General features: G+C 38.0%; 1 protein-coding gene across 3 annotated transcripts in view; it reads left to right on the top strand.

The window, feature by feature from the left end:
- The window catches only part of LOC121407665 (sodium- and chloride-dependent glycine transporter 1-like), a 53,544-nt gene that overhangs the window by 22,322 nt on the left and 16,478 nt on the right, over nucleotides 1-14,744 (top strand). For 2 of the 3 annotated variants that reach the window (XM_041598866.1, XM_041598851.1), the window contains exons 2-4: nucleotides 6,421-6,499; nucleotides 8,465-8,660; nucleotides 10,338-10,469. In XM_041598866.1, coding sequence (XP_041454800.1) covers nucleotides 6,488-6,499; nucleotides 8,465-8,660; nucleotides 10,338-10,469 — 340 coding nt within the window. In that variant the 5' untranslated portion in view covers nucleotides 6,421-6,487. Of the gene's footprint in view, nucleotides 1-538; nucleotides 1,777-6,420; nucleotides 6,500-8,464; nucleotides 8,661-10,337; nucleotides 10,470-14,744 lie in introns of those variants that run through there. The other variant, XM_041598857.1, reaches the window with a different exon arrangement.

Here is a 14,744-nt window from a genome sequence, read left to right on the forward strand (position 1 = left end):
CGACAAACTCCAACGAAATGTGGACTTTTTGCCATTTTTTAAAAGTCATATTTTGCCATGAAAACCACACTCAATAGGAACAAAATGTTTTTCAATCATCTTATGGGAGTATTCAAGAAGAGAGCGATGGTATGTTCCGTTCTGCATGTTTGGAGCCTGCTCAGTCAAACCACTGGCGTCATCAATCCAAATCATGTTACTTCTACATACACGGATCAAGCCCCCCCCCCTTTGGCGGAGTAAAACCAAAAAGGGGGGGGAGAAAAAGAAGGGGAAAGGGCGGATGAAAAAAAAAAGGAGAAAGACAAGTGAATAAAATAAGGTGAGGGAAGGCTTGGAAAAAAAACATACATATGTTGTTTTATAACGATTGTTTTATAACAAAAAAAAGTGACTCTCGGGACTACCCCTTCAAAGAAACAAACTAAAATCAACTTTGAGCGGCCGATCGGGGAAAGTATGTGTGAAAAAAAATCACCCCCCCCCCCCCTATTTGCGAAAGCTTTGATGCGCCCTGCTTCTATATTTTATTTGCATTGATTTGGTCAATACCCAATTTACCGTGGGTTTGGTATGAATAATATCTGTGCGGGGAATTGAAGAGATGAAAAGAAACCCTTTGAAACTTCGAAAGAATGTATTTTAAAAGATATTCCTCTTGGATCATAAAGATCAATAAATCCTGATACAGAGACGATTCTATACAGATGACAAATGCATATAGGTATATGTATTATATTTGACATATACCAGTTGACGGAGTATTGACTCTTAACTCCTATTCAATGCAGGGTTGTGATGACGACTTTGAGAAGAAAGCGGTATTATTTCCTTTCCGCTTAGATGAAAAACTTGCACAAAAATTTAGGTCGTCCGCCCTTCAACCCAATTTCTTCTGTTTGTATTAAAATATCCGAAAACCCAACTTACCGTAGCCCTGTTTGGGGAATTACAAAGATGAAAGAAAACCTTTGAATTCTTTGAAGAATATAGTTATGACGATATATTTAATCTTTGGAATATGAATTGATGCAGGCCAATGAGTTCTAATGCACAGAATGAACAATGAAGGGTAAATATTCTCACGCTATAGTCGTCTGGGTATTTATTAATCTGCCATGAACGAGGAGGTCCCAGTGTATCAAAGTAACCACTGGATTATCAATTCTGATGGTCTTTGGATACACTCCCTTTGCTTTCCTGAGAATTTAAGAATAATTCTTTAAAAAGACGTTATAATCTCTGATGATCGTTTTCGTCACTTTCGTCACTCTGCCCTAACCGGTTGTCATTTAGACCTGTAAGGAATCTTCACGTATATCGTTAAAAATTGAGGGATCTGAGACCAAGACTTTTATAGTGGGTTACATCACATTTTCAAAGGACGATATTCTCAAGGTCTATTGAACACTTTTCCATAATGGCGGTAGTCGTGTCCACCGATAGGGAAAATATGGTTATCCCTGAAGACGACGACATGGGAGAGGTTAACCAAATCCCCGTTGACATCGACGACGAAGAGAAACCTAAAGATTCACAGTTAATGAAGCAACATATCTCGAAGTCGGTCGAAGACCTTCTAATTGGCGTTGACCTTGAGAATTGTCGCAATCGGTTGTCGAGACATGGGTACGATTCGATGAGGAGTCTGAGTTTGGCATCTAAGGAAGATTTAGTGGAGATAGGCCTACCCAGAGGCCATGCTGGACTTCTTGTATATGCTATTGCTCAGGAAGATAAGGGACACGGTCCCAGCAAGGGGCTGACTCAGAAAGAGTAAGTTTGTCCTGTAGGTTTCTTTGGCAAAGACAAAATGAACTGTGATCTCTTGATATTTCTTTGATTTTAGGGCATATGTTTACGTAATTAGGATTAAACAGTCCATGTAATACCATGGTCACATTTGCTACGGCCGCCGTAGATTCTAAAATTTCTACGGCGAGTAGCAATTCTACGGTCGCCTCAGAATTTCCACGGCCACTTACTCTAGCGGTCACATATGTTACGGTCGCCGCACGGCGTATTTTTTAATTTATGGAGAAAAGAAATCTGCGGCTGACGTAGCCCTTGAAATCATGACGTACGGTCGCCCTAGGGCGACCCTGCGCTGGCCGTAGGTTTTTGACAAATACTACGGCAGACGCAAGGTGGCCGCAAGGCGCCCTCACGGCGGCCGCAGGGGGACTATACAGTGAGAAATACCATCATGATATTTTACATTAGACATTTCATTTCAGAAAGTTTTCAAAGTGTCGCACCATTCCCATGCGCGTATTCTGGGCGGGAGGGAGTTTGGGTTCGGGGCCTGGGCCTCGGGTAGGCGAAAAGGGGGCGCCATAAAGAGGGAGGAAAGAAAGGGAAAGAAAAGGGAGATAAAAAGGAGGGGGAAATAAGAGAAAGAGAAAAGGGAGAAAAGAAAGAGAGAATGAAACAAGAAGGGAAAAGGAGAGAAGAGAAAAGGGGAAAGGGGAGGAGTAATAAAAGTGCTGGGGCGCCAAATTGATGTTCGACTTAGGAAGGGGGTCGCCAAATTAATGCTTGATACTGATCTGAATATTATATGTTCGACCTAGGAAGGGGGGGGGGGCAATTCGACCTTTGTAGTGATTCGCGCTCGCATCGAATGATTAGTTAGATGACATCATGTTAATGATTACCTAATGATTACCTCAATTGCGTAGAATGTCTAGTTTTGGAACGGAATATAATCGAATAATTTTTAAGTGCTTATCCTGATCATGATTACCAATAATGCTTAGAATTTCCAAACTTTGGGTCATTTTGGAATATAGACAATCATCAGCTCGCCCTGACAGATAGATAGATACCCATCCTGCTCATGCTTACAAAACTTCTCAGAATATTCTATTTTCAGGTCTATACACAAGCTATCAAAAATCGCGTTCGCATTATTTATTTGGACCTATAACCATGTTAACTTGTTTGTATGAATAAAGTTAAGATGTTAATAAACACGTTAGTCTTAAGTAAGAACTACACCCTAGGAAACAACAACAAAAATCAGCATTTAACTCCCCATGATATTTTACCCAAGTTAGCCGCTAGTGAAAGGGCAATATCTGTGCTTCCTGGTCACATTTGTTTTTTTTTAAGTGGTATTACAGTATATCATATTCATGGATAGTTTGCTTTTTATTAAGTCATAATTAAAAAGTTGTCTGCAGTTGTCGTCCTTTTCATGTGATTATGAAATAAGATAGTTCAACATGCATTTAAGGCACCTGTTTGCCTGACGAGGAGGGGTCACCATTTTTTTCCGAAAAGTACACATGCATATGGGCCAAAATTATAGGGCGGGCCCCCGAGGTGCAAAATTCTGAATATGCGCCTGGTGGCTTCCGAGCAGATAACACAATAGGAGAAGGGGAAAGGAGGAAAGAAAAACACGAGGTCAGCCGCACGGCCACCGTACGCTCAACGTACGGCCGCCGTAGACCGTTCTACGCCATGCCTACGGCTAGTCTAATTTCTACGGCGAGCGTAGAAAAGAAAAAAAATGTTATAACTCCGAGTTAAAATTCTACGGCCACCCCTACGGCCTGTAAAAAGTAGGAATCCGCCGTACGTCGACCCTGCGGCCACCGCAGATTTTCTGCGGCCGCCGCAGAAATCTCTCGAATTCATGTATCTACGGCCGCCGTAGAGCATATGTGACCAAGGTATAACGTGTTATAGGCTTACATGTAGGCCTACATCAATCAGACATAGTATTTAGCCTTTCTGTCACTTTCTAAAAAATGTGAGTAGGACGTTTGTATAGTCCATCCAATAAGTGTGACTAGGATCCTGTCGTTCGCTTTTTATAAAGCGAAGACAGGAATAAGCCTGTTCGTACTCTGCGCATGATCAGTGGAAGGTCATTGGTACTAAAGCGACCTGTGGTTTAAAGTGGTTTAAAAGTGGTTTAAAATTTAATGATAAGCACCAACTTTGATGTCTTGATTATTCATATATTCTTTTGAATATTGTGTTTGTCATTTACATCCACAAAAACAACAATGCGTCCATGCATGAACGACTGGTATTTCACAGTTTGCCAAGTACATTGTACAACATGAATATCAAAGTAGAAATGCAATAAATACCTTCATATAGTGTTCATTGATGTGCTATTCTAGTCACCTGGTCTATTCAATTTCTTCATCCTGCTATGTAAGGCATGCTTACGTAGTACTGTCTTGCTTTAAAATCTGCCTATCACAATGAAAGAAATGAAAGGTCATTTTGACCGAAATTTTCCATGAAGTAACGACGAACCGGTCTATACAAGAGTGGTTCTGGTCGTTTCATGAAATTTGTCAACCGTCATCACTGACAGTTTTCATTTATGAGAATTTCAATGGAATCCTTGGTTTGATCAGCTTCAAAGAGCTGTTGTCTTGATCACGAGCTTTTGTAATGATAAGTAAAACGAGCTGAAATTAGTAATAGATATAGGTCGTGTAAAATTGTGGGCCATTGTTTCCATAAATCGTGGCGAATAAGCCAGTTCGTAGTTCCTTTCTGAGCATGATCAAAATATTCTACGCATGATCAGAGGAAGGTCATTTGTACTAAAGCGACATGGTGGTTTAAAATTTAATGAGATAAGCACCAACTTTGATGTCTTGATTATTCACATATTCTTTTGAATTGTAGTTTTCATTTACATCCACAAAAAACAGTAATGCGTCCACGAACGACTGGTATTTCACAGTTTGCCAAGTACATTGTGCAACATGCTATGATCTGCATCCAAAGTAGGAATGCAACAAATAGCTTCATAAAGTGTTCATTGGTGTGCTATTCTAGGCACCTGGTCTATTCAATCTCTTCATCCTGTTATCCCGCCTGCTATGTAAGGCAAGCTTACGTAATATCTTGCTTTGAAATCTGCCTATCATAATGAAAGAAATGAAAGGTCATTTGACCAAAATTGTCCATGAAGTAACTACGAACTGGTCTATTTGGTATTTTTGTCCGAGAGGTGCGCTCCGTATGATTGGTCTGCTACCGGAATTTGAAATAAAACGTATAATTTAATGCTAATATTGAGACATGGTAATGTTATGTTCTAAATCATCGTACGAATACATAATTTGCGATGCTATCATTCTCATTGGAATAAAAGCAAATTTAATATCTAGTAATGACGTCATAGCAATAGTACGATTGGCTACGATTTTTAACTCAATTGACCTTTACTCCAAAATAAAGGCTTGCAATAATCCAACATTGTTGTATTAATATTCTTTCAGGTATTTTGAATCTCAAATAAAAAGAAACTTTTCATTTAAGTTTTCAGAAAATTAGCAAAATGCGTTTTGTTTCAAAATCGGATAATGGACCAGTCGTAAGGATTGCGGATTGCGGCACCCTAGGAAATTCTTGGGGGTGCTGAACCCGGGGGGGGGGGGGCACTCAGTATATAATGCATAGTGGGTATGTGCCGCGGAGGGGACCCCCATTTTCGCACTCAAATTTCCGTTCCAAGGCATAGCATTTTTGCCTTGTTGAGAAAAAGAACAAAGAAAGCCGCTCCAAGGCATAGCATTTTATTCTTATCGAGAAAAAAGAAGAGAGAAATCCGCTCCAAAGCTTCGCATATTTTTCGTTACGCCGCTCCGATCGCATTGAATGAGCTGCAATTTTGGTGAAAAGCGGCCGCAGAGCTCCCCGGCGGAGGCCGCGCTAGCTGCATCATGCACGCATGACCGTTCCATAGAGATGCATACGCACTCACACGCTGGCGATCCGTTCCAAGGACCCCCGTTTTCACAAACATTTGTCGTTCCGAAGCCCGTTCCGAGGACCCTCCTTTTTAGAGTATAAGCCCGCTCCAAGGCCCCGTTTTTTGTCTCGCCCGCGGCACACCCCCACCACTTTTTTGGTCGAGTGCCCCCCCCCCGGGGTGCTGAAGCACCTCCCCCCTCCAGCTTCATATGGCCATGAAATCTAAACATATTTTAGTTCCTTTCATCTTCCTTAGACTGTGAAAATGGAAGTGTATTTAGTCACGAGAGATGTGAATAATTTCAATTGGCATAACTACCAGTTATTGGCTTTATGATGACGACTTTGGCTGAAAAGCAGTCGCAAACACAATTATTAGACGAACCCCGGATTTCGTCGCCCGAGTTCGTGAAAGGGTTGTAAATGTTCGTATAACGGTTGCAAGATAGTTCGTGAAGTGTCAAAAGTATAATTGAAAAGTGAAACTGTTTTTCCATTTTCTTGCAACGTTTTCCGATCCCTGGCGAAATTTCAAATTCACTACGTTCGAAAACATTCAGCTCTCAATGAGAGATTTGAACCCTGGACCTGGTTTGCAGTCTCGGGAAGGACTTATCCGCTGACCCATAATCATACTGGTATGATCAGGATTGTGTTATCTGAACCTTTGTTTTCTTATCATTTCAGAACGAGGAAGCTTGAAGATCAAGTCTTAACACCCAAAGTTTTAACTTCTAGCGAAGCGATCTCCGCCATGAGTGGAAAGGTAAGATATAGTTTCAACCCCTTCTCATTTATCTCCGGTTGAATTACACCATTTTATTGATATCCACAGTGGTAGTGGAAAGGCATTTAAAATATCAATACATCCCTTCGAAACAATATTTGCTTCATTGTGAGCTGCTTATACCAATATACAAAATATTGTGCTGAGACAATATTGTTATATAATTTATTTATTTTATTTTTATTTTATTGAAATATATGTATTCAGGAAAACACAAGATCAGTATAAAAACACTGTTTTACATCAATGTCCTGAAAAGGTTAAAAAGTTACATCAAAATTCAAAGCTGATATAAGAATACGACCAGCTGCATATAATAAGCTAAAAAAAAAAGAATGACTATGGCAGTTCGTATTACGCAATTTTATTGAGAATCAGTATTTACAAGTTAAAATGAGAAAGAAAAGAGGAACCAGGAACCGTTTGCAAACCTCGTGATCCATTTAAAGAGTAAGCCTACACACTACGCACCCATCCATCCATCCTATCACCCAAAACACATTCACCCACAATTAATCACAATCAGTCAGTCCCACCCAGATTAATTCATAAACTCTCAAACAATCATGGTAGACAGATCACCCTGCTACAACACATACACATGAATAAAAACAATCCACACACGACTCATTCACTGATTGTAAAAAGAAAACGAAGCTTGCAATGTCCAGGTCCCCACTCAATATAAATGATTGCACAAAAGGTTTAAAAGAGACTAAAAATAAATGCAGCTGGACGTTTACATTGGTAAAAATACACATAAGGCAACACTTAGTGAAAAAATGCTTTCTTATACAAATGTTTAAAAGATAGTACAGATGTTGAAGTTTTTGTGGCGTATGGCAAGGTGTTCCAAAGTTTACCTCCCGTATACACAAAACCATGTTTGAAACATTCTAGATTAGGTTTTGGCATGATTACATTAAGAGAATCGGCAGATCTTGTATTAAAACCATGTCTATCAAAGGTCATTTCAATATTATTGCACATTCTAGTGGGAGCAAATCCATGAATACATTTATACATCAGTAATGCTAAGAAATAATCCCTTCTTTGTTCAAAAGTTTGCCATTTCAATGACTTAATTAGATCTAGACCATTTGAATTTTCATAATCAAATTTTTTTTATACGATCCTTGCAGCTCTTTTTTGTAACCGTGTAAGTATCTGTTTATTTTTCGCTGAGCAATTACCCCATACTGAGCATGAATAGTCAAAGTTGGGTTGAATAATTGTTTGATATATTAGATTCAAAGCATTCAAATCCAAATAAAAGCTCATTTTGCGCAGAGCAAAAAGTTTTTTTGCAAGTAACTTGGCAAGATTTTGAACATGAAAATTCCAATTTAACTTATTATCGATCGTTACTCCAAGATATCGAATATTATTCACCTGTTCTATTTTCTTATTATCTATGAATATATTAATATGAAAAGAAGATCTTGGACTTAACGACATTACTTTGGTCTTATCGATATTTATACATAATTTATTATCATGGTACCAAGAGGTAAGTGAGATTAAATCATTTTGTAGTGTATCTATGGCTTTGTCAACACTTTTGTGAGAGAAGTATATAACTACATCGTCAGCAAAAATATTACATGAACAATATTTCAAACAATCTGTAATATCATTAATAAATAATAAATGTGGTCAAAATGAATGATGACGTCAAATCAGTGTTATAATATGAAACGTAATAGGGTCCTTATACCACCCACATAATATTGTCAAGTTTAATATATCACCCGACATTTCAACTATTTTATTACGGTCCACATTAAGTCAAGTTTGTTCAAAGATGCGATATTTCACGATGTTAATAGCCGAACGTGAATTCAAAACCTTGACATCTTCCAGAATTACCCTCACCATTATATGTTAATCTGTTTCCTTGTCGAGATCATGCGTGATCACGTTGGTTTTATTTTCCTGTTCCAGGGCGACTACAAAGTAGTGCCAGGAGGCGGAGCAAACGATGTCGGGAAAGACCTCGGAGTTAAAGACCCGAAGGCGGCCGCTCCCGACCGAGAAGGATGGGGAAAGAAGCTGGATTTCCTCCTGGTCTGTATCGGCTATGCCGTTGGGTTGGGAAATATCTGGCGCTTTCCTTACCTCTGTTATACCCATGGGGGAGGTAAGTTTCAGTTATGATATAAACCAAACAAAGCAAAATATAAACTGAGTTTATTTACTTGACAACATTCTTCCTGCGGACAATTTTAAGTCATGTTTATTTTTTGTAAAATGTTTGTCGGGCTTATGATTTTTCTTTTCGAGCAGTTGAAGGCATATAATTTTGTTTTATGGAACATTTCGAGGAATTCGAGCACTTTCAGGCATGTTTAACTTCATATTTTTAAATTAAAATTGATTGCTAGTACTACATGTAGATATAGGAAACAATAATAGATATAAATATATATATGCCCAATGCAAAAACGATGCCCAGTTTAGGATCAAAGTATCAACTACAGTGCTCTGACTGGGACATGAAGTGATTGAATACGACTAGCTGTGCCATAATCATCGGTGTTACTTCTCATCCTTTTCTTACCCAGCTTATGTAAGCATGTGTACTTTCAGAGTGTGAATGCACTCATTAATGAGCATTCTATAACTTCTGATTATAAGTGAACATTGCAGAAATATTTTAGATTCATAGTTTATACCAGCTTTAGATTCACACAACCGTTTTCAGGTACTTCGAATTTTCAGTTTTGTTATTCGTTTGATACCTCCCTACGCTGGTGATATTTAGAGTGCTTAATGACCATAAATTGCCCATTTGACCTCATAAATAGTAGAATCAACACAATTTTGTTTTACGCGGGGAGGGAAATAATGCTATCTATATTCCGATGTTTTATGGATTATCTATGAATTCCAGTTACGAAATTACAAAAGGGCACAAATATAGAGTCTTCTTATTAATTTTCTAGCCTTTGGTTATTTTGCGCAATGTCAAATTTGTTTCAATAGTAAAAGAAAAAAATTCAAAACACTAGAGAGTAAAATGGTAAACAAAATAACAGATATGTATCAATGTATTCAATTGTTTCACGAGTAAAAAAAAAACCTGAGTCTAGTACTCGACTGTTTTTTTTTTAGAGATCCACGGGTTCGCTTGGTGCGCACTCCACTCCCTTTAATTTTCGATGACGGTAATATCGGATCTATTTTGTCCCCACGTTCGGTGTTTTTATCGACGAGATCCATTGGTTTAACAGAGTAAAGTTTACTCTGTTAAAAAAAATGGATCAGTAAATCACTCTTGAAAAATCTTGTACGACCTTGTGTAAATTTTAATTATTTGGTACTGTAGTACTGAATATTATACATTTTCAACAGCTTTAGCAACTCTTGTATCGAAATATGTTGCGAAAAACATGAATGAAGAGAACAAGAAGCTGTAAACTTTTCTTGATATTATAAGAAGTTTTTTATGAAACAACCCATGTGTGGAGAGTGGTTACTTGTAAATCAACATCTTGCTTGGACAAAGCATGCAATTGGAAATCGAGAGGAAATCACAGAGGAAAAGAAAACTAACCTTTTATATTACTCAAGATCCCTTGAACCTTTCAAACGTGGATTTATTGCCTTTAAACATAAGCAATTTGTTTTTATTCTACTTCCTAAAGCACTCAAGTAGATTTTCGGATTTGTTATGTTTTCCTGTGCTATACTTGGTTTCTTTCCTTTATTAGATTTATGGATGATTTGATTGAGAAAAAAAAGATGATTAATTGGTGATATTCCACACCGTACCTTATCTTAATCTTATCTTAATATGTTTTCTTATTCTGTCTAGGTGTATTCCTGATCCCCTACTTTTTGATGCTGTTTCTGGCCGGTATGCCTCTCATGTTCTTGGAGTTAGCCTTCGGTCAGTATGGAGGCGAAGGACCAATCACCATCTGGAAAGCATGTCCCCTTTTCGCAGGTGAGTCCATACAGCGTGAAATACGACGACATGTAAATTTGAGGTTTGGGGGTTACCATCCCTACGAGAAGTGACATAGGTTACAAATATTAGGGAGCTGTTTCATAAAACTGTTCGTAAGTTTAGAGTGACTTTAAGAAAGACTGGTGATTCTTTCTTACGCTCTAAATAATCACCAATGAGCATTTAATGTTGAATATCATTTACCACAAAAAAAGGATCACCAGTCGTTCTTAAAGTCGCTCTTACGAACAGTTTTATGGAATAGCCATCCTAAGGGGACTTAGAGAGTTAAACCAACTATTGAAGAAGCTTAACATCAACAGAAGCAAAATGTCTTTGCAAATTTGTAATTAGTAATCAAATGCGAGCAGCATGGTTTCATTTAAAAAGCTATATAAGTATAAGTATAAATATATTTTTGTCAAACGAATGAGGTATGTTTGTTTTTATGCCGAATGAAATAATAATAATAAATCCCAAATTTCCCTTGGGTTTATTGACGTACACGTTCGTTGTTCAGAAGATTCGTTTCCGGAACGTTCGTCAAATCCGAAATTTCTTTATTCCGAAAAATGCAAACCGTGCAGGCCTAAAGCCGTTTAGCAAGATGTTCGTTAGTATGAAAATGGAAACTGGATCGTTAATGAGCCTAAGAATGACTACATTCCACGGGTTAAGTCTCGAAGATTTGTTAATGCGAGAATTAAATAAAGCGTCTTATTCCAAATGTTCGATAGTCCTAAAATGACAAAAAATTTGTGTCAAAAAAACTATGCGAACCTAACCGTACATTTCGGACTGTCGAGCCCTTCTGAATAGCGAATGTTATTTCGTTGTTTTTATTTATCAATGAACCTCAGAATATCGATCCTTACTTCATTTTCGGAATAACAAAATTTCGGATTTTAAACGTCACCAATGAATCTTCAGAGCGTAGAATCTTCGATATAACAAATCGTAATTCGATTACGATTCGATAACTATTATCGTTTTGACATGTGAGGCTGGTTTATTTCTGGAATTAACGCTAACATTTTTGACAAATGAAATAACTTAAGGGTTTGTATTTATTAGGACAGTTTCTGACACGCCAAGATATATATTCATTGTGAATTAAATTCCGCCTACAGACATTGATTGGGGCAAGATTGTGATATATATTATGCATGTTTGTTTGTAATCGTAGACCGCAAATATTGTACTGTGGTAAACATTGTACTTTGTTAAATGTGATCAACATGTCTGAAGCAGAGATGTAAGTGGATTTTAAAGAGGATGAAACACATTAATTGTTGTAGATTTGCTGAGTATGCTTTTCTATATCATGGCTTTACAATGATTATAAATCAGGGATGATTGTGTGCATGTTTGATTTGATTGTCGTTTCAACCTTAAACAAATAATGTTTGCGATTTTTACAATCATATGTCAGTTGTTATTGTTACTCAAGTGTTCATTATTTCGATATAACGATGTGTCATAGTGGGGTGTCCTATGGTGAATTTACTGATTATCTTCTATGTTTCATTCATTGTTCCTTTAGCACTAAAACATGATAACTCGTTTGAAAAGAAAGTGAGCTCATATTTATTTCATTTTTTAAATTTAATTTGGTATCGGATCACAACTCGGAAGTTTCTCCAAATTATTTTATTGTTATATTTGTTATTATTAGCTGATTTTAACCATGGTTCCGTCGGCCGAATGGATTCGGTCAAGAACAAGTACATTCTCCAACAGGAACATTAAATCTCGTTAATCGACCATGTTTAGAGAGAAAGTGATCGATAAGTGTTCACCACGCTCGCATCTATTCATGAGTAGAGATGGTGTGATGTGGTACTTATTGTATTATCGATCCTATTAATGAAGCGAGGACATGCAATTTTGAAGCATTTGAGAAGCTGACCTTTCAGTTAGACACACCAATTTACTCACATACACACACACCCTCACACACACACACACACACTGGCCACACACACACCCTCACACACACACACACCAATCACAATAGATTGAAAAGATGGATGTTGAAGCCACCGTGCGGTGTTTTTGTAATGTTCATACTTCTTTATTTTGCAAATTATTATCGCCGTCCTAATTTTCTCCTAAGATAGATTTGATGATGACGGTGAAGACGACGAGGATGATGAGACGATGAGCATAATGATAAAAATAATGCTTATGTAACGGTAATGAGTTATTGAACTCATACACAGTCAGGATGCTCATAACTTTAGCTAGGCAAATCATCATCATCACTATCCCCAATCATCACACCTATCACAAGGTAAATGTCATCAATACAACAGAACTTGAGATGTAGTTTAGGGTTGATCGACCTTTCAGATTTTCTTTCGGTCTGCGTCTGAAAATAATTTCTCCCTAACTGCTACAGAGACACACATTTACACGAGACGTGTATTTTTATTATTGAAATAGGTCCGTGGACATTAATCCAACGGAAATGTGAGATGTTATGAATAAATTGATAACTTCCTCTCTCTGAACATACCCGATGTTGAATCAGGTCGCGGTGGTACATAAAATCGACAATGCCGAGGCTATCGATACAGTGGTCTTTTTCATAAAATCGATCCTAAAGTTAAGCCCTATCTTTTGATATCGCTATCATGTCACATCACTCGGGGTCTGTTTCATAACTCTGATCCTAAAGTTGGCCGTTTAACACGACATTAATTCACACCGATCACACCATGGACTCGTTGCATATTACCATTATGGTAACTTTTTCCATTATGGTAACTTTTTTATGGTAACTTTTCCATGCAATGGTAACTTGCATGGAATCTTGATTTTGATTGGTTGTTGATCATTGTTCCTATGGTAGTTACCATTGGATGATAAAGATATCATAATAGTCATTTTATGCAACGGGTGTTTCATAAAGCTATTCGTAAGTTACGAGCGACTGTGTACGTACGACTGGTACATCTTAGCCGGGCCGGAAACAATCACCGGTCATTCGTAAAGTTTTTCGTAGTAGTTCTAGGCTGCGTTTATGCGACCTCAACCCAGAATCATGATTGGAATCACGATTTGAATCATGATTCAAAACAGCAACATGAATCACGATCCGACAGAATCAGCGTTTATACGACCATCTTTCTAACGCTGTTTCACCCTGAATTCGGGCCGATCCAGTGCGCATCACAGTGCGCAGTTTGACCCAGGAAGTATAGGTCAACATTTTCGCGCGTGTTTCTAACTTCACGTCGGCTGCTAGATTTTTGCTGCCACCGGAGCTAACGCGCGATCGTTTGTGCAAGTGCAACTCGGCTTCCGAAAAATAAATCTTTTACTTCCAGAATTCCGTGTATTGTACCTCGTATTGTTTTTGTTTACTTGTATTCAATCTTGTCGGTTCATCAAAAATGGTGTTCGGTAGCCGTAGTACTGGGCACGAATTCTGTTAATTTTGTCTCGACAGGCGGTGCCACATCTCCGTTGAAATCCCTCCCTCGCAAGCGCCGCTGAAAGGGACTCGTAGATCGTCTTATATTTCTGTGAATCCCGGTAAGGGATGCTTGTGCTTCAGGCTGAGCCCAAAGCACAAGCAGAGCCCTGAGTGCGTCGTCAGTCCAATTTGTGCCTTTGGAACTTGAAGACATGATTGATGAAAACAGTGAAATCAGGTGACCAGACGCCCGTATTTCCCGGGATTGTCCCGTATTTCAGAATATTGAACAAAATGTAGTTAATACATTTAAAAGTGACGAATTTTCATTAAATAACCAACAGCTGACGAAGCAGGGACAACAATTAAATCGATAACTGTAAACTTTTGCAAGTTCTGCGATGATTTCTTGCTAATACATTGCAAACGAACTGGCCTCCTGCCTGTGTGTGGCAGGCTACTAGCTAGGCATGGATGATCGAAGCAAATTCTCAATGGTGCAAACACCTCACATGATAAACAGTTTTTCCACCAAAATAATCACAAAATCGGCGGGAAATTCTTATGGATTCTCAGTTTAATGATTTGGAGATGTAATCGGAGGAAAATGTTATTGACTTTTCATAGATCTAGTTGTTTCAGCTTTCGTTTTGAGTCTTGGTGTGCACGATGCCGCGATGTTTCATCTAATTTTTAAGTTTGACAATATGTTTCACTTTGAAATTTTATTCATTTCTAAAACATTTTATGTTTAAAATTTTAAAAATACATTTAAAAAAACACCAAATAAAGTTAAAATAAAATTTTTATTAGATGATTGGATTTTTTGTTTACTTGAAGTTTGAACTTTT

Source organism: Lytechinus variegatus, chromosome 1 (genome assembly GCF_018143015.1).
Source record: "Lytechinus variegatus isolate NC3 chromosome 1, Lvar_3.0, whole genome shotgun sequence".
Classification (NCBI taxonomy): domain Eukaryota; kingdom Metazoa; phylum Echinodermata; class Echinoidea; order Temnopleuroida; family Toxopneustidae; genus Lytechinus; species Lytechinus variegatus.